This window comes from Lepus europaeus, chromosome 8 (genome assembly GCF_033115175.1).
Source record: "Lepus europaeus isolate LE1 chromosome 8, mLepTim1.pri, whole genome shotgun sequence".
In the NCBI taxonomy this organism is placed as follows: domain Eukaryota; kingdom Metazoa; phylum Chordata; class Mammalia; order Lagomorpha; family Leporidae; genus Lepus; species Lepus europaeus.
In genome coordinates this window covers 38,274,540-38,300,862 of record NC_084834.1, presented here as the reverse complement: position 1 = coordinate 38,300,862, position 26,323 = coordinate 38,274,540, and the positions used below count along the sequence as shown (strand labels likewise).

The following is a 26,323-nucleotide window of genomic DNA, read 5'->3' as shown; positions in this document are numbered from 1 at the left end:
ATTTCATTCATTCCATTCATCCAGTACTGAACAAATTTTAGTATAAATAAAGCCATGAGGCTTAATAGGTGCTTAATAGGGACTAGGACTAAAAATAGGAACTTTTAAAAACAAACTCTTAATTAATTTTAAATTTGAAGTGAGAAGAGATAGAAACACACACACACACGCACATACCTTCCATCTGCTGGTTCATTCCCCCAAATGCCCCCAATGGCAAGGGTTGGGCCAGGTAGAATCAAAGGGCCAGGAACTCAATCCGAGAGTCCCAAATCGATGACAGGGACCCAACTACTTGAGCCATCATCACCTGCTGCCTCCCAGGATGTATGTTAGCAGGAAGCTGGAACTGGGAGTGGAGCTGGGACGCGAACCCAGGCATTCCATATGGGATGCAGGCGTTCCAAATTGTGTCCTAGCTATGGTGCCCACCCCCAAGTTCCATGTTTTTACTTCTGTTGTCAGCTGCCCTCTGTGCAACACCCCCTCCCCTGCCCATGTCCAAGTTTATGTTCTGTATTATCTGGTGGAGCCCACAGCACGGGCCCAAGCCCAGGGCCACAATGTTCTTTGCATGGTGGTATTTTTCCACCAGTCTGCAAACACAGCCTGCCCTGGGTAGAGGTGGCCTTTTCTCCCACAGTCAAGTTCATCCTTTCCCTTTGTGTATTTGTATTTGAAAACTTGCCTGTGTTTTGGATCTGTTTTTCTGATGATGACTTTATTCTGCAGTTGTTGGTTGTGCTTGACCCGTATGGCTTTGGAACATGTTATTTTCCTGTGCTTTTCGGGGTCTGATGGGAGTCTCAGGGCCTCCAGGGAGGTGGGGAGACAGGTGACACCTATCTGATTTATTAATGAAGGGCTCTCAGGAAGGGAGAAGCAAAGGGAGTAGGGGGAAATGACAGAAAAGGGCAGGCAGCCCAGCAACAGGCCACCTTCAACCAAGTCCCAGCTGCTGCCTGGCCCGGCAAGGGCGCTCTGGAGCAAACTTTGTCTCAGAGTGTGTCCAGACAAGTCAACGGGGCGCTCAGATCTGGAACCAGTCAGTTACTGGAGGGCCATAAACTTGTAAGCACGTCCACCTCCATGGCCGGGTGCAGGCAAAGCGGGGCTGGGCTGCGGCTTTGAGATGCAGCGTGGCTGGCAGGGGGGAGGCAACGTGGTGGGGGGTGTCCCCAATATATGCTTTGTTTTTTTTTCCTGTCTTGCATCAATAGGTTCTTATTAATTAAGTCCCCCAAATAAGCTAGCTGGGACCCTGAATTGTTACGGCATGGAAGCTACAAGTGGACTCCAGGATGATGTCGGCAAAGCTCAGGTTTTTCCCTCCCTTTGCTGTGTCCGTCCAAGTGTTACAGCCAATTTAGAAAGCTTCAGTTGTACGGTTAATGAAAAAGGCTGGGCATGATTGATTCCTACCATTAAATAAGTGTTTAAATAATGATATCAAAAAAGAGCTGTAGTTAATCAATTACAACCCAGGAATCGTATCTCTGCTCAGTCAGGGTTGGGGGACCCAGCAAGCCTCCTAGACATGAATTATACTTTGGATTGATTCAGATAATCTTTTATTTTTGTCTTTTTTTCTTTAAAAGTGGTATGTCAACATCACTTTGTTTCTACATTTCAGAGTTCTGTACATTTCTTAAAAGGAAATAAGCAATGCTTAATGTACAAAGTAAAAACAGAAAACTAGAAAAATCTGAATAGAATGGAGGAACTTGCTATAGGTCATAGAGTACAAATTAGGAATTAGATGTTATCTGAAGTGCAATACCACTGCCGTGATGATGAGTTAAGGAATGAAATAAAAATACTCTATTTTAAACAAACAGTATATATATATATATATTTATATGTATATTTTTTACAGATAGTAGACCCAGTGATATCTGCAGTATTGTAAAAACTTATGTACAAATAACTTTTTTTTAGACATTACATATACATCAGCACCGTAGTAAAAACAAAAACAAAACAACTTTATTAAAATCTACCTCTCTATTCATTGGTCCCAGGACTGAGCACTTGGAGGGAGTTCTGAAGATACAATGGAGCCCCCATCTCTCCATCCACCACCTCCCGATTCTCATCATTGCTTGTATATTTATTTCTTATTCTTTGCAGGAAAAGGTAATCGGTGGAAATTTGTCTTCTCGTCATCATTTTTTAAAAATTTCATCTGTTTCTATGCAATTTCCACAACAGTGTCCCTCCTCACTTGGGGAGCCCAGGGTTACCCTACCATCACATTTTTGGAGAGGGTACACAGATGCTGCTGGGCTCCCACCAACCTGGTACCTTGGGCCTCACCACCTGCCCCCTGCTGAGCATAGCTAGGACTCTCAGCCTACACATAGCAGGTCAATGCCAACGTGTGCTGGCTCCACAGCCCTCGGCCCCCAGCTTTCTCCTGGAAGCCACCTTCTCAGCCAGCCCAGTCCCACAGGAGCCGGCAGTTAGGACGTGCAGCGAGCTGGGGACAGGAGAAGAGCACACGCCACTCTCACTTGCTCAGGACAAAATAAATGCCACATGGTCTCCATCAAGGGACAAAGGACCAAGGAGACGGGCTTTATGATGGTGGGGGAGGCCGATTCCTTCAACAGATTCCAGGGAGCTGCAAAGAGAACAATGATACTGACATTTCAAAGTAAATGATTTCTCCCAGCGAAAGGAACCGTGTCTTCCCCTCCTATCAACTAAATCTGTAAGGTGGAAAAAATGATTTTCTAGGTCTTTCCTCTCTCGGATTTTTAGTCCTCTTCCCAATGAGTAGGGAGGGATATGGGCATGGCTGATTTCACCAATGGGCGCCAGACCTCCAGGCCATTCTCTCTGGCTCTGTCCGATGTGGCTCATTGGATCCCACACCACAAACATCCGAGCAGCCCCCTCAGTTCCAGGCAGATACTCACTCAGTGCTACACACATTAGAGAACGAAGACTCCAGTGTTTTGCCTTTGCAGTTCAGGCGTCGTCTAAGTTCTAGCATTTACTTTCACTCTACTCAGGCCCCCTAGCAACAAAAGCTTCCCTTGTTGCACGATCTGTCAGGACAGACATGTGAGGGCTGGGGCGCAGGCAAGGACGCAGGCAGCCAGGCCAGCAGACACACAGAATCCAGCAGGGGTCTGTCCCTGTGGCCACCACAAGTAGATGAGAACTACCCGGATGTGTCCGTGTTGTACCAGGCTGCCAAGAGGCTCTGGCTCAACCTAGAGTGACAGCCACCAGTGACAGCCTAGGTCACCAGCAGAGAGCTGCTCCCCAGAACTGCCAGACGGACCATCCTCCAACTCGGCTGGCTGTCCTTGTGAGGCGGCAGACAGCAGCAAGGCCTCACAATTCCTGAGGGTCACTGCGGGCAGGAGAGGCACAGGCCTGTAGGATCCTTGGTTATCTCCATGTGGCCATCCCACCATCCCTCATGCCTAGCCCCCAAGACAATAGCGTGTCTGGAAGCTTTCTATTGCTTCAAACCCAGAGTTCATTGCATTTCTGACCTGTGCACTTGGCCTGTGCAATCGCCCGGCAGCCTCTGTGGGATTCTCTCTGGCGGAGGCTTGGTCTTGTGTCTCCAAAGCTGCAGCCTTGGGACGCGGGGCAGGAGGGGCTGAGGGGTACCTCACTTTGGCCATGGTTCCTCCTGGCTGGGGCAGTGCATGCTGGGCCAGGTGGTCACAGCGAGTGCGGAGCAGGTGGCCATGGCTGGCTTTGCCTTTCCTCCCTGCCCCTCCGTGGGCCTCCCCCTCTCACAGCAGGGATCTGCACAGCGTGTCTTCCGCATTGTGAAAATCAGGTGAAACGAGGCAGGCAGACCTGTGGATTGGCACCTGGATCTTCTGTAGGCCAGCTGAAGTTTTGCTCAGTTTACGTGGGTCAAAAAAACAAACAAAAAAAACAAGGATGGGTCAACATCCTGTTTCTTTTTCACTTCTTAAGCTTTAACCACTAATGTTGCAGCTCTGGGGTGGGGGCTGCTAACTAGGGGTTCCCAAACAACTCATCAAGCTCTTGCATCCACTCATCCCCCGGCCCGCCTTTGATGATGGAGTCCACGAGGTCCGCACTGTCAGGGAGGCCGGGGAAGGGCGCCCCAGCGCCTTCACCACTGTAATTATAGGACATATCCTGAGGGGGGTTTCGCTCGTACGCCTGGCCCTGGCTGCTGGGAGCAAAGCTGCCACTAGGGATCTGCTGCTGTGCTGGCGGCTGGCCAAACGCTGGCAAGCCCGGGACACCCTGGCTCAGGCCAGACATGACCATTGGCCTCGCCTGGCCAGTGCCTTGCTGCCCGGGGAGCGGTGGCATCATCTGCCGGCCCACGGCAGCGGGGTTGAGGGTCCGCACTGCGCCCGTGTTCGCGTCCACGACTGATGGGCTCAGGCCCTGTGGGAAGTGCTGCTTGGTCAGTCTCTGTGGGCCAGCTTGCAGGGGGTAGCTGGCGCCGTTGTTGAACGGTCCCAATTCTCCACTAGTCCTCCCAGACATCCCCTGCAGGCTCCTCTGTTGCCAGTTTTGTGCTCCTTGCTGGACTGTTCCCATAATGCTTTGAAGCCTTGGAGGGGCCTGGGACCTCGGCAAGGCCTGGCCTACTGGCCCTTTCATCTGTTGGTGCTGCTGGGTTAGGGCCGAGTTCACCAACATGCTCTGACCGAAACCGCTCACCATCCCGACCCCCTGGCTGGAGGCAGGCTGCCTCGGTCCCTGGGCCTGGCTGTGTGTGATGCTCATGCCACTTTGGTTTGGGTGCTGCATCATTTGGGTCATTCCTGTGCTCATATTGTACATTCCTGGTTGGCTGGTGGGCGTGGTGCTGTAAGGGGCCAGTCCCATCTCAGACTGGGCTGCTGCTGGGGTCATCGTCCCCGGGTTCTGGGAAGGCCCCATTCCCATCATGCCCGTGTTCTGTGCCATCAACCGTGACGTTCGAATGCTCTGGAGGGCCGCCTGGCTCCTCACGGCCACCATGTCCTGGGGAGAGCCTAAACGGAAAGACAGGACAAACACCACTTACTTTTCTCCATAAACAACACACGGTCACAAGCTGGAATCTTCTTCGCCTCTATATGGAAGGATCTGACAAACAGTGTTTACTAAAAATGATTGTTTTTCTGATTATCACATAGGCTGACTGTGAATCATTTGCAAAGCACTGACAAAAATTAAAGTCACCCAATTCCCACCATCCAGTGAGGACCAGTGTTAACTCTGCTCTTAGTTATATATAAATACACACACACACACAAATAGTAATTGCACTGAAAAAGTGTGTTTCTATAACTGATTTTCTGCTCAACACAGCCTGATATTATTTTTGTCGACACTTCAGAAGCTAATTGTTTCTCACTCTGTAGATACGATGCCATCTTCAGCCAGTAAGATATCATTTTCTCTGACGGTGAGTGGGAGTTCACCTCTTGGATGAAATTAATTTTAGAAAAAACAGTGGGTCATTTTGCATATTACGTTCATGAGGTAGAACATGGTTTAGTAGAGAATACTATCAATAAAGACCATTAGACTGATTTCCCTTAAGACGAGTAAGATTTGAGAGGTTAAAGGTCATTGCTTCTGCCACGAAGCTGTTTTGACAGATGGGACATTTTCTGAGTCCATTCTGTAGATTTCCACACGCTCCAGATTCTCTGAATGATAATGTGTCAGTGCAAACTGGCCAGGTTCCGGAGCCAGAAAAGAAATCGTCCTGCTTCCTGCTACTTGGCAATGAACTTCATGTATTTCTGCAGCAAGGTCCACTCCTTTAAGTCGGCAGTGACTCTGTACTTGCCTTGGCGGTTGCTAATGCAGTTTTAATGATGCTATTTAAAAGTGGGCCACAGGATCACCACCAAGGTACTCAACCTTAATTAGGGACTCGAGTGAGTCCTTCTTTACATGTTGGGAAATTTCCCAACCAGCCACGAGAATGGAAATATCACCCAGTCAGTGTGTTGCGAAGGGCTGGCAGGTGCACAAAAATGGATTTGTCTGCGTCTCCCTGCTAATGATTAAGTCTATGAGAAAAAGAAAAATAGTTTGTTCCTGGGTGTTTAAAGGCTATGCAGTGTGGGAGCCAATCAATATTATAAGCAAATTTGATCCTACCTGCACCTGTGATGAGAAACCAGCTGCAGGAGAGTCTAACCTTGCTAAACCTGGCACCTCGGCAGGTCACTGAGGCAGGTTTTTGTCTTCCTGATGGGGTTATTGATTTCTAGGCAGCAAATGTGCCTCCACACTTTCTTCCTTTCTTAAAGAAAATTATGGGAATTTTGATTACGGCTGAAGTTTGTGTGGCTTGAGATCCATATCAGGCTGCACTGGGAAATGAAATGGTCACTGTGGGGGAGGCTTGGTCAGGAGAAATCCCCAAAATGTTCCAATGTGTTTTTCAGCTTGCCTGTATCTATGTAATATTTAACACAGAAATCCAAAGTTCCTGTTTAAACACTTGATGGTGGTATATTCTCATAATCTTGCTATAAAGTTTTGTGACCTTAATGACTACATTGGTATCGACTGCATGGCCAATTGGATCAACCACAGTGAAATGAGTTATTGAGTTGTTTATAAAAAAAAGTTTCAGGGAAAAATATTGCTGACTCAGAGACTGACTGGCTAGACCCAAAGTACATAACCAGGCTGCTGGGCGCTGGGAGGAGATGAAACGATTCTCATAATTTGGACATCTTTGTTGCCTATTTGTCATGGATACGTTGAAGGACTGGATATTGTCTGGATTAATTTTTGAATGAGAAATACATTCCTTTCTCTTTGGGACAGAGAAACGTTTTAATAGATAATGACACATTACTCTAAGCCACGCTTTATTTTTACTTAGTGTAGATGGCTGCCACTATCCAGATATAATCCTTATTTTTAAAAAAGAGAAAATTTAAAATCGGCATTCAGCACAATATTTTCAGCCTAAAAATATAAAATGACTGTTATAATCTAGTTTTGTACCTTCAGTAATTTTCAATAAAGGAAAACATTCAAATGCAACCGAAGAACCAACTTGTCTTTACCTGATTACTGTGTATGTCAAACACTGACTACTTTTTATTTATTTATTTATTTTTGTCTAAAACAAAGATTGTTGTGAGACCCTGCAGTCCCATTCATTTTCTTGTCCGCCGGTTAGCATCACAATGTCAAAGAAAAGCTTCCATATTCAAATACAGGTGCTGACCTGCAGTTTTTCCCTAACAGGGTTTATGTTCTACTTTCACTCACGTGAAGCCTATGTTGCTGAAAAATAAGCACATAGGCACAGAACTGGATGAGGAAAGCTATCACGGGCCATTTGGAAAATGTTGCTGAGAGGAGAGCAGGGTACCCCAAGCTCTCTCTGGACGGACCCCTTATCTATCAGTCTGTTGCTTTTCCAACGTGGGACATTAGGCTACCCGGGGTGTCAGTACAATACGTGAGAATACTGACACTAATAATGATTCTATTTCAAACCAATCAGCTCAGGGTCCCAAGACCGTCACTCTGGCACAGGGCTTCTGCAGAGCCAAATTTCTAGGATGATTACCCGAGGTTTAGAGTTACAGAATAGTTCAAGGAGTAGCATTCAGAGTAGCTCATTCAAACATAGCTACCCCTGGGCACCTGTTGGGGGAGGAGTTCCAGGATTCCCTTGGGAATCCCAAAATCTGTGGCTGCTCAAGACCCTTATGTAAAATGGTGTAGTATTTGCCCCTAGCAATCCTTCTGTACCTTATAAATCATCTCTAGGCCGGCGCCGTGGCTTAACAGGCTAATTCTCCGCCTTGCGGCGCCGGCACACCGGGTTCTAGTCCCGGTTGGGGTGCCGGATTCTATCCTGGTTGCCCCTCTCCCAGGCCAGCTCTCTGCTATGGCCCAGGAAGGCAGTGGAGGATGGCCCAAGTGCTTGGGCCCTGCACCCGCATGGGAGACCAGGAGAAGCAGCTGGCTCCTGGCTTCGGATCAGCGCAATGCGCCGGCCGCAGCGGCCATTGGAGGGTGAACCAACGGCAAAAGGAAGACCTTTCTCTCTGTCTCTCTCTCTCACTATCCACTCTGCCTGTCAAAAAAAAAAAAAAAATCTCTAAATTACTTATCTTACCTAATACCACATAAATGGTATGCAAATAGCTGTTTACTGTATTATTTATGGATTAATGACAAAAAGTCTGCACGTGTTCAGTACAGATGTGATTAAAAATACTTCTGATGCAAGGTTGGTTGAATGCAAGGTGCAGAGGTCCGAGTGCACAGATAGTTGTCTAGGTGTTGTGTACGGCAGAGGAATGATTAGGTTTGGGTGAATCTCTTCTAAAAATTGAGTAAATGAGCCACAAACCCAGAAAACTCAAGGGACATTATGCTGGGCTTGTCAGAGTTTATGTTTTTAATTAATTCATCATTTGAAACAGTGATTTCCAAAGTGTGGCCTCCTAGCCAGCAGAATCGGCAACTCCTGGGAAGTTGTTAGGAATGCAGATTCTCGGGCCCAGGCCCCGCCCACTGGCTCAGAGACAGTGAGACTGCCAGTGCTTTGACAAGCTCAGTGGGTGATTCTGATGCAGGCTGAAGTGAGCGAACTGCAGTTACACAGGAGAGCTCAACACCTGCAAGGAACACTATGAGGGAATTTCCACAAGTTTGTGGAAAAACTGGAATTAGAAGATAACGTTTCTGGGTGGGGGCTGTTCGGTGTAGTGGAACACACAGCTTGGGATGACGGCATTATCATAGCACAGCGCTTGCCTTCAAGCCGCAGCTGGGCTTCTGATTCCAGCTTCCTGCCCACGCACCCTGGCAGGCAGCAGGTGATAGCTCAAGTAACTGAGTCCCTGCCACCATGTGGGAGACCTGGGTAGGGGTCCCAGCTCCTGGCTTGGGCCTGGCCCACCATGGTTGTTGCAGGCACTTGGGGAGTGAACCAGTGGATGGTCACTCTCTGTGTGTCACTCTCTCTCTGTCTGGCTCTGCATTTGAAAGGAAGGAAAAAAGGAAGGGAGGAAGAGAAAGAAATAAAAGAAAAAGAAAGATTGATTTTTGGGGGGTGCAAAAATTTAATCCGATTTAAAAAAAAAATTGCACCCAAGTAAACTTATCCATTTTCCATGAACTCCTGAAGCACCTGCCTATGTAGGGAATGATGACTCTTCCCCACCCAGGGCAAAATGAGAGACACAGTTCTTCTGGGAATATTGGCACTGCTCTAGTGCACAGAACACCTGTGGAGAGTTCAATTCTTCCCGTCCCTTCCTGTGGTGAGTAATGTGATACAGACGTCCCAGGCTGGACTGAAATGGCTACGAAGCCCTGGTGTTTTCACAGGCAATCCCAGGTATGATCTGACGCCCTCCCCGGGCAGATTCTTAAGGGGTAGGTAACATCTGAGGCAGAGAATGGGAATTCGCATTTCTGCTGCTAGGTGAGGCCGGTTAGCCCCCTGAAAACTCCTTGGATAAGACTGGGAAGGGTCCTCAGTCTCTTCCTTGACCCCATACGAAGACCCTCAAGGGCTCTCTCTCGGAGATGGAAGGAGCTGACACTCAAGTGCCTTTCCTATTTACAGAGGGTGGCCATGCTGGGTTGCAGTGCACCTGCTGCTCCTGGGGGTCATGATGGGGGATTTGTACAAATGGCAGCAGGACCAGGACAGCCCAGCAGGCCTCAAGGCCATGTTTGTCTTCTGCAGTCAGCAGAGACCAGGAAGGGCTTCTTGCAAGCTGGACTCTTCCACTCTGGTTGTCGGACAGTGGGGTCTTTGTTCAGCTGACCTGATGGGATAAGCAAGAAAGTTCTGAAACAGGATTTTTGCCCCTGTGGTCACCAAGGTGATGGTTTAGACATTGGGTCCATAGGTATGTCCTCATTGGCTGTTAAATTCTTCAAATACCCTGCACCTGTCTCTCCTCCCAGAACCACTCCGACCCCTCCCTGGGCCCACCAGCACCCCTCCGTGAAACCAGTGATCCAAAGCTTAATTCCTGGCACAAAGCTTAACTCGTGCCTGCAGCATTCCATTCTGATTGGCTGGCACTCTCCTCCTGCCGGTTATGACACTATTTTGAATATCACCCGGACATACATGTAACTTATACGGCAACCCCACTGGCTGCACATTCACTTACAGTTCAGAGCTGGATGACAGAAAGTGCAAGAGGTATACACTGGTCTCACCTTGAAACTGATTGACCTGCTGCACTGGGTATGGATTCCGCTGCTGCTGGGGGTGCTGCCGGGGTAAATGTGATTGTTGCAATTGCTGGAACGACACAGGACAAGAGGGGTAGGAGGTGAGATGGGGAGAGGGCAGGCAACTACATATCCCGAGGAAGGCAGGGCAGGTTGGTTTCAGTGTTTGTTAATTTAATAAACATTGTCTTGTAGAATAATGGGCATAGAGGCAAGTGCACCAAGTGTAGAACAAACAGGTGCATGGATTTTCTCCAGTGAGCACACTCTAGGCAGCCGGCCCCTGGATCAGGAAACAGAACATCACTGAGATCCCCTTGTGTCCCTTGCAGCCACTGCCCTCCCTTGCCCCCAGAGACACCCTTGTCCTGACTTGAGCAACATCAGTTAGTTGTCCCTGATTCTGTACTCTATAGAAAAGGATTCTATACAACGCTGCTTTTGTGTCTGGCTTCTCACACTGGCCACCGTGTCCGTGAGATGCTCCCTGCTGACATGCACGCTTGTTGCTTGTTCGTTCTCACAGTTGAATAGTATTCCATTATATGAAGATACCACAATGTTGCTATGCATTCTGCCAGTGGCGGGCATTTAGGGCATTTCCAGTTGGTAGCTGTTAGGAACACCGCGGCTATGGGGTATCTGTTGGCGCCTGTCTGCATGTGTGGATTCGCTGGCTCAGGAGGACCAGGTACTGAGGGAGGCAGTTTTGACTTGGATGTCCCAACATCACAGCAGTGTGGCGACCAAGCTCAAAGTGACAAGCGACTCCTTTTTCGTGACCGAAATAGATGCTTTGGGCATACGAAGATGGGATCTTCAGGGGCTAGAAAAAAGGCTGGTCTTATTCCCATGAAGCCACGCTACTTGCAGAATACATCTCTACAAGTAAAATAGTCAGCACTGGCCGCGTTGGGGAAACCACATGGGATTCTTCATCTACCAGGAGCCAGGAGGCCTGCGTTTTCATCTTTCTTCCCCCAGTCATGGGGATTCTGCACTGCTAGCCTTGTTAGCAGCGGACTGGGAAGGCTGTTATGATCATTATCCTGTTGTATGTGCAAAGGCAAAGAAAATAAGAGGGCGGTGGAGAGAGCAGAGAAAGAGGTTTTAGTTCTAGGTCTGCCGTCAAGTAGCTGCGTGACCTTCGGGCTGTCGGTTCACCTCCTTCCCTGCATCTACTGAATATTCATTAAGCACCTTTCAAGTGCAGGGGCTATCCAGAGCATAGCACAAGGTCCCTGCTCTTTGGAGTGTTCATTACAGACATAACACACATCGACTGCTTCTTCACGCATGTGTTTATTTCTATTTCCTCGCCTCTGTTCCTGGGCAGTTCTGTCATCTCCTTTTGCTTTGTCTCTACAAAGCTAGCCAGCTTTCTGGCAAACAAACACAACAGCAGCTTCTGCTCTGTGCCCCTCATCCTGCGCTGCCTGCCATGGTGTTCTGTAGGAAATGGCTGAAATGACTTGACCGTGTAGACCTTTGCAGTGTAGACAAGAAACCAAGTGGCTCTTTTAGGCAGCAATATAAGGGCATTCTTGAGAGCGGGCTGGGCACGGAAAAGCTTCTCCACAGCCAGACTTCCCACAGGAATTTTACCACCCCTCTTACAACTACACAGAAGTTCTGGAGGCCTCCCCGGGGTTGGGTGTTGGCCCGGAGTCAGAGCTCCCAGCCCCTCTGCTTCTCGGCAGCTCTGTGGTCTCCGATGAAGCACAGGAACTCCCTGGCCTCAGGGCTCCCATTTGTAAAACGCTGGGACACCACGATCTCAAATGTTTCAGATCTAAAATTCTATGTTCTGGCAAACCGTTCTGAGTAGGTGAGAGGTGACACGCTCTGCGCTCTTGGAGAATAAGGCATTAAATGTTAATTCGTGCCTGCTTTCAACCTGCTTTGCTCTGATTTTCAGGTCCACAGAGATTCATTTTAAAGTTCCCAAAGATATGCAGGATCCCAAATCTTTGTTTTACGCCTCGCCTGGGCTCTCAGGAAACCCAAGTGTTTCCCAAACGGAAAGTGCTAAGCACTTTTGATGCTGGAGAGACCAAGACGCACAGTGTGGATAGGCTGATATTTAGTCTCAAACATGGTGCCAGCGCTGTGGCTCATTTAGTTAATTCTCTGCCTGCAGCACCGGCATCCCATATGAGCGCTGGGTTCTAGTCCCAGTTGCTCCTCTTCCAGTCCAGCTCTCTTCTATGGCCCGGGAGGGCAGTGGAGGATGGCCCAAGTGCTTGGGCCCTGCACCCGCATGGGAGACCAGGAAGAAGCACCTGGCTCCTGGCTTCGGATCGGCGCAGTGCCAGCTGTGGGCGGCCATTTGGGGAGTGAACCAACGGAAGGAAGACCTTGCTCTCTCTCTCTCACTGTCTGTAACTCTACCTGTCAAATAAATTATAAAAAAAAAAAAAAAATACGGGAAGCTGAGAGCATACTACTGGTAGACCTCAGGGAGAGCCTGTAGCAATCAGCATGTTGCCAAGTGCAGGCGAGCTGCTACACTGGCTTGGCTGGCACTTGGGGCTGCAGCTCCTCCATGCACGGCCTGACACTGGGGCCACGTGATAGGTCCCCACATACATGTGTGCAGAGAGCACTGCTCCCAAAGCCTTTTACAGACATCAATCATTTCATGGGATCCTCTAAACACTTACAGGAGGGAAATTATTAAAACCTAACCTGGCAGAAAGAGGTTAGGTGGCTTTACCAAAGTCACTTTGCAAGCAGAGAAAAGATTCTGACCCTGAGTAAGAGAGCTTTCTGGGGGCATCCATCACCCATCGGGACACACAGCTGCTAAGGAGTTACATACACGGCCCTTTGCAAAATACATGGAAAATACCATTAAAGACTAGGTTTATTTTGGTGCAAACTTTTTGAAATCTATGCATACGAGGGGCTTTCAAAATATTCGTGGAAAATGTATATGATGAAAAAAATCATGCATTAATTTCAGTGCTTTTCATTTTTTTTTTTTTTGCACCAAAATAAGCTTACCTTTGAATTTCATTTTCCACAAACATTTTGCAGTCCCCTTGCACTCAGGTCACAGCTTCCCTTTCTGCCATCTTCCCCGAGGGGCCCTGTGTCTGTCCGTGCCCAGGATCCTGAGGGGTGGTCCCCTTTCGTTCATGTTCCAGTGCACAGTGTCCTCCTAATGCCTCTGCCCTCTCGCTCTTCTACCTCCCGCCTTGCTCCCGGGGTGGGGTGGGGGCGCCGCCTGACCTCACCATGCAGGAACACTCCTCGGGCTGGCCCAGCGGCCTTCTTCCTGGCTACTCGGACCCTCCCACTGTGCCTTGGTGGCAGCACACGCCTCAGAAGCCATCGCTCAGAACATCAGGCGCACCTGCAGCGGGCGTCCTGGGATTGGCTGCGGGGAGGATTTACGAAGCCCAGCTTCTCTCTGCAGCTCCATTTATCACTGTCTGAGAGATATTAGCACGGTTCCTTGTCACACACCTTATGCAGGGTGAGAGGGATGGAGGTTTGTTTGTACAATAGCTGCCAGGCAGCCGACTGACCTTGGTGAAAAGGGAGATAATTACACAGCTGTTCAGGAACAAAAGCGAAAGCAGGGAACACGAGTGAACTGTGCTCCACCGTACAATTTTTCTCTTTGGGGGATGACTGGTGTGACGCTGAACTGCTGTTCTTGGCTACTGGGGCCCTCCACGTGCCCGTGTCCCACACAGTATCTTGGCTATATGTGGCGGCAGATGCTTGGTACCATTCCAAAAATGCTGATCCTATTAGGAACATTCTAGAAGGCTAACTATGAAGCAGAGCTCTGTGGGGCCTTGAGCCCTAGATGGCAACCCAGTAGCTCTATAATCAAGAGCCTGCAGTGTGTTGTCTTTCCTTGTGCAGGCCCCACCAGGAACCACCTGGGGGTCTCCTCTGGCCGGCCTCACGCCTTTCCCGGTGGGTAATACTACCTCAGGCACAGGCATCCCTGAAGGCGAAGCAGATGGAAGCAGACAGGGCCAGAGGGCAGGGAAGGCTTCTCTCAAAGCGGGAGGAATTCTATGGCAAGGGTGGACCCAGACACCAGCGGGCAAGGTGTATTTGTGTCAGGCCCTTCTTTAGCCTCCAGGTTTCCTTTTAAAAAGCTGTCGGGAATTTTCTCTGGTTGGCCCTGTCTCTGTGACCCCAAGTTCAGTCCGGTTTCCAGGTAGCTCTGTCGGCCCTATTGTTCTGCTACTGCTCCAGGCCATGGCTCGTAACCAGGTCTATAGGCTCCTCCTCCACCTCCCCTACTGCCTCTTTCCTCCAAGAAACAAAGTTCTCTGAATTATTTTTTTTTTTCATTCATGCTAGAAATATGTGGGCTTAGGGAGAAGGTGAGCTGGTCCAGCAGTGTGCTCACGATGCAGACCCCGTAGCAGAAATCAGGAGAGGAGCGAGGTTTGCGTTGAAGAAATGTCTGGCAAATGGGCCTTCAAGATGATGGCGGAAGGCCGTCCTTGAAGACTAACCTAACCTCTTATAGGAAAAAGGCTCATTCACGGAGAGGTGCCAGTCCCGCAGGTGGTTCTGGGATTCCCAGGAAATGCTGGGCTGTGAGCATAGGACATGAACTGCGTGACTCCCTCACAGACAGCAGGTGCCAAAGAAATGCACGCAGAGTGAACGAGTCATGCCATGGGGGCGCGTTACCTGCTCAGCCAGAATCTGCTGCTGCTGCTGCTGCTGCTGCTGTTGCTGCTGCTGCTGCCTCTGCTCACGCAGGAACTGCTGCTTCTGCTGCTCCATCAGCTGGGCCCGCTGGTCAAGCAGCATCTGCTTCATGAGCGCCGCCTGGGGCTGGCTGCCCAGGAAGCCGGGACCCGCGGGACTGCTCCCGGAGACCATGCCGCCCGAGCCTGGGGGCACTGCGGGCTGCATGGGGCCGGAGGTCCGGGGGAGCCCCATGGGATGCTGCTCCTGGGAGGACGAGAAGAGACAGGAGACATAGTGACCCACTGCTGTTAGCATGGAAGCCCCTGGGCACGTGGGGCAGATGGAGGCCCCGGCTCGTGGGCCTAAGGGTGTCATTTATATCATCTCTATCAGACCTCCCGCAAGTTCTCACGCTGGGTCTTACTCCAGTGGAACTGGAGAGGCTACGAGGGGGACTTAATAGAGTATGGGCCTGGGGCATCCGAGACCCGGTCCAGTTTGATTCGGATGGGACTCACTCATGGAAGGTAAACTGGTTCTCAACCAACATCTGTGTTCCTCCAAGGGAAGTCACCAAGCCCTCCAGCTGGGCTCACTTTCAGCCTGGACCAAGGCATCCTGGCCTCACCTGCTACGCCTTAGTCCTTCGTTGGCCAAAACAGATGCTTCTGAGCAAGTAGCAGAGACATTTACAGAGGCTGCTGGAGTTTATGAGTCAACAGATCTGATATTTGGTATTTGAGAGCTATGATATATGTTTAAAAATCCTGCTGGGCAGGGGCTGTCGATGGTGAGAACCGGGAATGTTTTACACTGACCAAAGCTGTGTAATCTTCCAGCAGCTTTACAAACAGAACCGAGTTGCATGGGTCCAGGGTGATTGACAGGCAAGGGGTTTGACTGGTTATCTGAATTCCCTATGGTAACTTTGTTTTTTTTTAAAGATTTATTTATTTATTTGAAAGGCAGAGTTACAGACAGAGAGAGGGAGAGACAGAGACGTCTTTCATTTACTGGTTTGCTCCCCAGATGGCCACAAAGGCCAGAGCTGGGCCTATCCAAAGCCAGGCGCCAAGAGCCTCCTCCAGGAGTCACACATGGGTGCAGGGGCCCAAGCACTTGGGCCATGTTCCACTGCTTTCTCAGGTCATCAGCAGGGAGCTGGATCGGAAGTAGAGCAGCTGGGTCTCGAACCGGTGCCCGTGTTTGATGCCGGCACCCCAGGCAGCGGCTTAGCCTGCTATGCCACAGCACCAGCTCCTATAGCAACTTTTGAGGACTGGTACTTAGGGAAGGGAGGCAGCATGGTAAAAGACCTCATCTCACACTGCCCAGTGACTGCTGGAGGGCAAGTCTTCAGCAGCTCCCCAGTGTAGACCGTTAGGGGAAAATAGCAGATGGGAAGAAGACATAGGTGACACTGGGATTCCTTTCTAGCCACTTCCTTTCCTACCACACACACTTGGCAGTAGCAAGGATTGTCGGAATATTCTGCAGAAGTATCTAATTCGCCAATGTTTCAAGCAATCCCTCTGATCCCAGAGGAGCTGACTTCTGGGATGGACACACCTACACAGACAGACGCAAGCCATCCTGTGAAGCCCTGTGATGAGAACGAAGGCGTAAGAACTGAGTGTGGAGAACGAGAGCTTTAAGCCGACTGGACTTTACCGTGTCTCCTCTTGCTGCTTTGCTACCCTTTCAGTACGGGTCTTGTCAATCATTCTGGCAATTGCCTCTCAGAGTGTAGGGGTGAGGTTTATCTCCGTGCCTCCTGGACAGACAGCCTGGGTTGGATTCCCCACAGTGTGGGCTTGTGGCACCCCCTCCCCGCCATTACCTGGTCCTGAGCCATTCCTGTGTCTTCTTCCCACCCATGGGTGCCCTGAGCTGTCTCTCCCTCCACTCAAATGACACAGAGTAAGCAAAACAAAGCAAAGACAAAACTCTTTTTTGCTCACCCAGAACCAATAGCTCACTGAGTTTAGGAGGCGTGGGAGCTTATGCACAGCAGGTGAGGGGGGAGTCCCACAGCCAGCGGACCACCAGCACGGCCTGTGATTCCAAATCAGTAGCCCTTCCTGCAGCTCAGGCCCTTCTGTGTGACCACGCCAGAGCGCACCTGGCAAATGCCTGCAGCGTAACTACCAGGGTCCTTCCACAAGGTCAGGGAATACGTCATCAGTTTACTTTGATGCCAAAACCTTCTGGAATCCATGAGAGTTTTCCCACAATGCGCATTTGCAGACTTTTTGAAGGCCCTTGTACGTAGCGCCTCCCTCCCGGAAATGCACTGCCTTCTGTTTTTCACAGCTCAGTGCCGCTGCCGCAATCCCTAAGTTTTTGTCTGTGTAGTCTCTCTGTAAGAGCACAGTTAGTGGGTAGGGAGCTATGTATTGATGTTAGGGAACCAAGCTTACACTGGAAAATGAGAGGGGTCTTTATGCCCTTCTGCGGCAGGGATCCAGGTCCCTGGGGGTCGGTTCCCTTTTGCTCCCAAGACTTGCTGTTCCCCCAGCCCTCCTTCCAATGGGATGAGGCTGCTTCCTGCCACCTTCAGACACACGGGGCTGATGGATGGGAGACTTTCACAAAGGACTTCACACCCAAGGGTAGACACCCAGCCAATGAGCAGGGTGGGTTTCTTCCCAGGCTTTTCAGGATGTTTGAGACTTTCTCGTTTTGATAAGGAGGAGAAAGTAGGAAACAAAATGGGACCCTAGGAGGATGGGGAAGTTGCCCTCAGCTAGTTCCCCAGAGGGCTGGGCTGGCCGGGCTCTGCTTATCTTGGGCGCTGGGAGACTCTCTTGTTCTGTGTGTCCAGGGCCCACACAGCCGGGGAGTGCACCGAGAGAGAGAGAGAGAGAGAGAGAGAGAGAGAGAGAGGCCAGGAAGGCATCTCCAGGCTGCTCACTTCAGCCCACAGGCAGGGAGTGGCAAATGGGGCGTGACAAGGTTGACACATCCAGCCACTTTCTGTCTTCCTGGGGCCAAAAGAAACACTTCAAAAGCTCCGTGTCTGGTGGTGGTGGTGGTGGTGGTGATGGGGGCGGGGAGGGCCTTCCCACTGGGACAGGCAGGCCACTACCTCCCAGGAGCGGGTGTTTCCCCAAAGAGAGCCTTTTTACTGCTTTTGCCTTCAGGCTTCCCTCCGGAAACCTGGGGACCCACGGGCAGGAGGCCCTATGTGCATTGTTAAAGGGCCGCCTTGCAATGGAACCAGCTCCCACGGGAGCCAGTGAGGACACGCCCTGTGCCTCGCGTCCCACGGGAGCCAGTGAGGACGTGTCCCCTTGCCCTGCGTGCCTCAGAGCCAGGCTGCCGCACCAACCGGGTCACCCGAGGTGGCTTCTCTGAGCCCCCAAGAAGGCTTCCAGAGGGAGAAGGCTGTCGCTTGTCAGCCTTCGGAGCCCTGGCTCCTGTGTGTGAGGAGGCCACACACTGGGTTGTGCAATTAGAGAACCAGGCTGCGCCTTCGTCACACGAAACGCGATGCCTTGAAGCCGAATGATGCAGTATTTTTAGTTTTAATTACTGGCCTGTTCTCCACTCCCTACCCAGCGACCTCCCTGGCGTCCTCCCAGGCATCTCAACCCAGCCTCTTCCCGTCCAATCCAGGGGGCGACGCGGATCCTCCTTTCTCTGCAGACCCTGTCACGTTTCAGCAAAAATAAAGGGAGGCACAAGAAATCAGAGCCAGGGAATCTATCTTAAGTATCTTCCCCTCTGGGGAAAAGCTCTTAGCCATTTTCCAAAGGCTAAAGTGAGGTGGGAGATGTAAAATAATAATAATAACAACAACAACAACAACAATACCCCACCACTCTTACCTCCCTAAAGAGGAGGTTTCCAACTTAAAAAAAAAAAAAAAAAAAACCAGCCGCGGTAAAAATATCTCCCAAGAACAGCCAGCTGTTTGTTTATAAATCCGTGCGCGGGCAAGCTTGCTTTCTCTCAAGTGTCTTCAAGAACATGCGTCGTGTTTGGGTGAGAGGGATGGGGGGGGGCTGCTGGCGGCGAACCAGAGGCTGCCGGCTCTGGGGAGGGTGGATCACCAAAGGCTTGCGGGGCGGGAGTGAGCTGGGGCGCCGGCCGGCGGGGAGCACGCCCCGGGGGCTGCAGCCTTTTGCAGGCGGCCCGGGGTCGGAGGAGGCTGGCGAGCCGCAGCTGCTGCGCCGCCGCGCCGCCAGCAGATGGCGCTGTGAGCCCGGCCTGGGCCGCGGCGCACCGCCCCTCCCCGCGCAGATGGCTCAATCAGGCGGGCGCGCGGCCGCGGCGCTGGCGGGGCCGGGCAGTCAAGTGTTACTGCGTACAGCAGGTAGCCTGGCAACTGCGAGCATAATACCGAGCAGATGGTGCTCGCGCGGCGTGATGGACACCGCGCACGACAGCCCGAGACAATCCAGGAATTCCCCGGTGACTCGAGGCCCTCTTCACACAAAATGAGTTCTCTCTCCACCCACCGCCGCCCGGCTCGGGGTGCGCCCCCCTCCCCCCCCCCCCCCACGCGACCCACACGGACCTGGTGGCTCACGGCCGACTTTGCCTCCCGAGGCGAGGGCCGGGGTGGGGGTGGGGAGGGGGCGGTGGTGGCGCCGCGCACCGCCCGAGCCGGGAGGGCCTGCGAGCTGCCAGCGGGAGATGGAGGAGTTTGCGTACCAAGTCCCCCGGGGCGCGATTTTGGAGCCTTGTGAGCTTACAAGTCCTCGGCGGACTCGGAGGAAGCAGTCGGGAGCGGGCGTCCCTAACAAAGAAGGCGGCGCGGCGACGCCGGGCGCGGGCCCCGAGGCCGTGGGAGCCCAGATGGGAATCCTGCGCTTTCGCACCCACACGCACGCACACACCCCGCGCCGGGCCAGGCCATTCACGCACAGGAAACAGCATCCGTCTGCAGCCCAAACGGAATGTCGCCCAGGACCTATAGGCTTTTTCCCCCCGCGAACGTGCTAACTGCTCCGTTTCCGGTTTCAGAAGGCAACCCAGTACCGAGGGTGACCGTTTGCTGGGCACGAGTCCACGCGCGGGACGAGGCGGACTCCCGCCCGCGCTGAGGCTGCGTGGCGGCCGGCTGGCCCCTTCGGCCGAGCCCCGGGCCTCCTCCTCCTCCTTGGCAGTGAATGGGGTGGTGCAGTGGGGTGGTACAGGAAGGAAGCTCACAGCCTCCCCCACTTGCAGTATGGGCAATTTGGGAACGCCGCTGGGCTGAAGTCCGGCAGCTGTAGCATCACCTGCGTGCTTGTTGGAAATGCAAGTTCCCAGGCCTACCGAATCCCCACTGCTGGGGGAGTTTAGCAGGCCCTCCGGGTGAAAACCCTCAGGGCAAAGCATCCTGGTGGGCCCTGTGCCCTCCTGGTGCGCAGCTGCTTGGATCTCTCTTGTAAATTCTGCATTTGGAACAAATTCCGCAGAGATGTTGGGGGATTGCTCCGGCCGGTGACATCGGAGCGGAGCCCAAGGCCAGGATTCTCGTAGGAAGGCCGGGACTCCAGTTCCTTCTCCGCAGTGGAGGCTGGGGGCAGCTTGCGCAGGCAGGGGCCGAGTCCAGTGTAACCACCTTGTTAAGGGAGCATCAAACATCGCTAGGCGTTCGTTCCCTGGTGTGATATTCGGGGAGCACCACGGAAAACCATGATTCTGATTAAAAACACCCCGAGTCACTGAGAGCCCAAGGAACTTGCCTGGTGTCCCCTAGCTACTGGCAGTACGTGTATCTTTGGGATTTTGACTTCTCCACCCACTATAAGGTGCATCTGGTCTTAATCGAGCAGACCACCCAGGAGAACTCTGGAGCGTAGAGAGTGGGAAGGGATAGGGTAGGAGGCTGGACAAAGGATCAAAAGGTAGAAAGGCTACTGGGATCAAAGCATGCAACTGCAGAGTGCAGGAACATCCACATCGGTTTTTAGATGTGGTCTGATTCCCCAAATTGGGACGCCTCTGTTTTATCAACTTCGACATTTCAACAAAGGGCATACGATTAGACCCTTCAACCAGAAGTGCCAGGAAGCAACAAAACATAAAACCTTAGACTTCCCTTTGAAGTTGAGCAAGTGTCAGGGCAGAAATGTGGTTTCAGTGTGGTGACATCTGTTACAGACTTTTCCAGAAGAGATTTTCACTCTGGGTCTGGGGGGTTGACTTGCGATCCATTCACAGCAGAGTTCCAACAGGGCCTGCCCCGGGCCTCCAAGCCCCTTTGTCTAGAAAATTCTGAAGGCAGACAAGCGCTGAAAGGTTTGGTTTGTGATGTGTGGTGGTTGTCTTGGAGGCTGAGTTTTGAGGCCGAGCGTGTCCATCTAGGAAGCCCATTAATGCACACAGCAGTGACTTGGGGCCCAATGCTAAGGCTGCAAGGAGGGTTCAGCTGAGTTTGTAGTTTGATCCGGCAGAAGGAGCCGGTTATTCTGGAAGAACTCAGGCAGCCCAGCAGGAACTCAGCTCCAACATGCATCTGCTGACTGTCACACTCAGGCCACCAGCTGTGGGACTGCTGTCCCTGCTACCACCTCTGAAGCGTGCCTCGCACCCTCTGGGCAAGGGAACGACTTTGTTTCTCTTTCTAGCTGAGCTCCAAAAATAGTGGGCCTGAGACTTTTCTTAACGTGGATTTTTCTAGGATTTCCAGGAGGGGAGTGGAGCCTGCACATTTGATAAAGCTACTACCATTAGCCCCTGGTCACCGTGGGATCCACATCTGAGGGTTCAATCAACTGTGCAAGGATCGAAACTACTAAAAAACACTGCATCTGTATTGAACGTGTACAGACTTTTGTTTCATTATTATTTTCTAAACAACAGAGCATAACAACCGTTTACATAGCATTTCCATTAGGAGTCATAAGTCATTCAGAGAGAGAGGATGTGTACAGGTTACATGCTGATAGAACACTGCTTTGTATGAGGTGCTTGGATGTCCACAGATTTTGGTATGCTTAGGGGGTCCTGGAAGCTAATTCCCCGATGGGCAACTGCATTTTAAAAGTGCACGCAGAGCAGGCGTCTGGCCTGGCGGTTCAGAGGCCTGCATTCCATGTTGGAGTGCCTGGGGTCAGTGTCCCCCTCTGGCCCCTTCCTGCAGCTCCCTGCTAACCAGACCCTAGGAAGTGGAGGTGATGGCTCAAGTACTTCAGTTCCTACCGCCCATGTCGGAGACCCGGAATGAGTTCCTGGCTTCTGGGTTTATCTCTGGTTGTTGTGAGCATTTGAGGAGTGGACCAGTGATTGGGAGCTCTCTGTTTCTCTCTTAAACGCGCGCACACACACACACGTGGTTTGCTGTTCCCCTTTCCCACCCGATAACTGGGAAAATTTGGAAAAAACACACACACACACACACAGAAAAGTAGGAAGAAAAAGGCAATACTGAATTTCAACACGCAAAGGTAACCATCCCTGCTATTCCGATGTGTTTTCTGTTTCCTGTAATCTTGTCCCCCGGTGTGCAGACACAGTTCCCACGCCCTCAGTCAGGGTCTGTGCCTGACTGCGCCCTGCTGAGTGACAGGTGTCACCGAGTGACACAAGAGCCTCAGAAAGCTCCAGCTTTCCCAACGCTGACGGGTGATAATCTGCTGGCAGCAGGACATCTATGGCATCACTCCTGGCCAAGTCTTTAGCTCCTTGGGGACTGGCCTATAGGTCTCCCCGGCACCCGACACAGAGCTGGGTCTACAGCGGAACAACAGAAAACACCTGCTGAACCCAGTGGACTAATTTGCTATGATGTGCCCTAGCCTACAGCTACACCAGGGATGGAGAGGAGAGAACGGGACAGCCCGACACGTGCTGCTTCTCGACGCTTCCATGAGACCCTCGCTGGCTGTTAAGGAACGGGCGAAGGGGGGTGGTGCAGCCCAGGATGTGCAGTGCCACCAGCCAGAGGAGAGGTCAGGCCGCCGAGGCCTTTCTTGGGGGAAGAGACGACAAAACTACCATTTGTCCTGATCAGCGCTTCGTAGACTCCATGGGTCCCCCCAGTAGAAACGCGATTTGGAGTTATGCCTTTCCTCTGCCTTCCATGTAAATTACAGAGTCCTTTTGATCCCTTTATGTGATTAATTCCACCACCAATTCCACTAAATTGGTTAAAAGTTCATTAGTGGGCAACACTAGGAGCTTGATGAAATAAATTATGGTACATCCATACCATGAATACTAGGCAGCCAATAAGAATCATGCTTTTGCAGGCTACCTAATCACACAGAGAAAAGCTGACCGTATATGGGCACGGGCGGGAGCAAATAAAGCAGTTTCTAAACCCCCAGCTGCTGAATCATCTTGATAGACAAGGATTACAAGTGATTTTACTTTTACACTCTTTTTATTTACTTAATTTTATTTTATTTTATTTTATTTTATTTTTTTGACAGGCAGAGTGGACAGTGAGAGAGAGAGAGAGAGAGAGAGAGAGAGAGACAGAGAGAAAGGTCTTATTTTTCTGTTGGTTCACCCCCCCCAATGGCTGCTGCGGCCGTTGAGCTGCGGCCAGTGTACCGCGCTGATCCGAAGCCAGGAGCCAGGTGCTTCCCCTGGTCTCCCATGCGGGTGCAGGGCCCAAGGACCTGGGCCATCCTCCACTGCCTTCCTGGGCCACAGCAGAGAGCTGGACTGGAAGAAGAGCAACCGGGACAGAATCCGGCGCCCTGACTGGGACTAGAACCTGGGGTGCCGGCGCCGCAGGCGGAGGATTAGCCTAGTGAGCCGCAGCGCAGGCTATTTACTTAATTTTTAAAGATTAGTTATTTGAAAGACAGAGTTCCGGGGGTGGGAAGAGAGAGAGCTTCTATCTGCTGGCTCAGTCCCCCAATGGTCACAACAGCCAGAGTTGGGCCAAGCCAAAGCCAGAAGCCACGGACTCCATCCAGGTCTTCCACAGGGACCATCTTTTGCTGCTTTCCCAGGCACATTAGCAGGGAGCTAGGTTGGAAGCAGAGCAGCTGGGACTTGAACTGGCACTCACATGGGATGCCAGTGTTACAGGCAGCAGCTTAACCACTCTGCACCATAATGCCAGGCCCTTAGACTCTTGAAATTTTTCTATTAATATATGATATTACTTTTAATAAATAGGACTCTTGTTTCCAACTCATTCAGTATAAGCTTAAACTGACAATGAATGGGGACACAGTCCATTCAGCAGGGGCCTGGAGGGCATCTGGGCCCTGGGCCATTTCTCCCCAGCCCACTGCGCCCTCCAGGCAGGGCCCCTTTGAGACAATGGGATTTGGCTGCAGGTTCGGCTGCTAGGCTGGCTTTTCATCACTTCCACAAAGAGCTCTCTGGCCCCACAGAGGCTGCTGAAAGGCACTGACATTGTCCCAGGGACAACTCTGCCCTTTGTGGCACCAACCTGCTCCCCGTGGCTTCTCACCAGTCCAGGCTCCAAACCACAGAGCTTGGCCAGAGCCAGGCAGACCTGCAGAGTTCAAGAATGTGAGCGAAGGTGGAAAACCACAGCTGGCCTCCACAAGCCGTCTCTCGTGTGGGCCTGGAAGAAAACTCGAGCCACCAGCTGCGCTCCGTGCCCCATGGGGGCGACCAGTCTCTGCGGACACCCAAGTGGCCAGTGACAGGATGCACGGGCAGTAAGTGGCTTGTCAGCTGTGCTGTAAGGTTTGTTTCACCCGTAGGTTTGCTACATTTCTGCCCTCGATTTAAAGAGGGAGGTGGTGCCGTCTCAGCTGTCTGCAGCCATGCGGCTCAGAAAGATCTTTCTCTCTGCAGCTACCGTCTCCCCGGCCCGAACCTTTCTTATTGCCCCCACCCTTTCTGATGAAGTCATCAGGGCAAAGATTGCATAACGGATGCCCAGGCCTATCTTGTGTTAAACTGGGAGGCAGGCCAACGTTGCCATTTATAGACAAGAGCACCACCACGCTGCCCAATGGAGCTCTCGGTGGCAGCCACAGCAAGGCAGAAGAAGGGAAGGAAGACGGGGCTTGCTTCAGACGGACGGCACGGAGCTTCCCCGGCATCTCCAGACCCTCTGCGGCCTCGGGAGGGTGGCCCAGAGCACCACTGCCTGCTCCCGGCCCTGCTCTGCCCTCCGTGCACAGGCTGCCAGCGGGAGGGTCCCCGCCCGCCTGCTCCGCTGCTGTTCTAACTGCTGAACCTGCCCGGGGCAAACCACAACTGGCCATGTGACACCGAGGCTGGGGGCAGCAGGGCTGCCAGGAGGTGGCGGCAGGCTCTGAGGAGGCCAGGACTTGGCGGAGGACAATGAGGGCAGGGGCAAGGCGGCAGAATTCACACACAGAATTGCAGGTCTGAGCTGAGGGCTGGCTTCTCAGAGGATGCAAGTCTAGGAGAAGGGCCCACAGGTGGTCAGGGAGGGCCCATGGGCAGGTGGGGATCAGGGTTTGGCAAAAGGCCAACTGACCCGGGGCCTCATCTCCGCAAAGCCCCTTGAGTTTGCGTTTTTAGATAGACAAGGTCGTTTTCAAACAAGGCTTTATTTACTTGGAGTCCCAGAGAAACCCTGTGAAAGAGCATCTATTTTACACCTTTAAATGGTGCCCTGTGATTGGACCCCACTGCTCTAAGTCCATTAGCAGCAAACATGCTTTATAGGTTCCTTGTTTATCTTGTGACGCTAATACACTGCAAACGCTATGGACGTTTCTCAATTTGGTAAGTATCCTTGGGGACTACAAAAACCAGCAGTGGCTCAGGTCTTTGCTTAACCTTGGAAGACTTAAGGACAAACTGGGATAAAAACCTCCTTAGAAATAGGGACCTCAGAGTTTCCCCAATTTGACTTGCACTGCAGTAAACACTGCTCTAGGCTGCTTACCACACACACACACACACACACCACACCATACACACCATGCAAACACTCACACCATAGCCACATATGTATCATACACACACCACACATAGGCACACAATCCATACATGAAAACACCACACACCCTACACACCACACACACATACACTCACTCCATTCACCTATATAGTAACCCAAAGGAATCTGGGAAGAGTTAGGAGTCACCCCCTTTCCCCAGATCTTCTCTCTCAGATAGCATGAGTCAACGCTGGGCACGTAACAGATACTCATAACGGTTTGTGCGCGTCATCACCACTCTTAACCGAAATGAGGCAGTTAGAAAGTTTTTGGGGGGCTCATGCTTTCAATCCATCTTCTCTTCTTTCTCAATGATCACACCAGTTCCTCAGGCTCATGCAAGAAACTACCCCTGTTCACAAATGACCACCTTCTGCGTAGGGGAAAAACGGAGTTGTTCGGTAACTACGGCACTGGACCCCAGGAGGAAGGAGACATTGCTGTGAGGAATAAATCCACTGTTGTTGACAGGAGCAACACAGACTTCTAAGGTGGGGGGTTTGTGCCAAATATCGTTTGCCACTTAACACCTCCAGAAGCACAAATATTTTTTGCTTAGGCATCTGGGATGTGTCAGCAGTTTTCTAGCCCTTTCTGCCTAGCCCAGGCTGACCGCCT

General features: G+C 51.6%; 1 protein-coding gene across 1 annotated transcript in view; it reads right to left on the bottom strand.

The window, feature by feature from the left end:
* Window positions 1–1,836: 1,836 nt before the first annotated feature.
* The window catches only part of MAML3 (mastermind like transcriptional coactivator 3), a 466,726-nt gene continuing 442,239 nt past the window's right edge, over window positions 1,837–26,323 (bottom strand). Inside the window, exons 3-5 of the mRNA XM_062199590.1 lie at window positions 14,857–15,123; window positions 10,174–10,258; window positions 1,837–4,991 (exon numbers count right to left, since the gene is read on the bottom strand). Coding sequence (XP_062055574.1) covers window positions 3,991–4,991; window positions 10,174–10,258; window positions 14,857–15,123 — 1,353 coding nt within the window. The 3' untranslated portion in view covers window positions 1,837–3,990. The remainder of the gene's footprint in view (window positions 4,992–10,173; window positions 10,259–14,856; window positions 15,124–26,323) is intronic.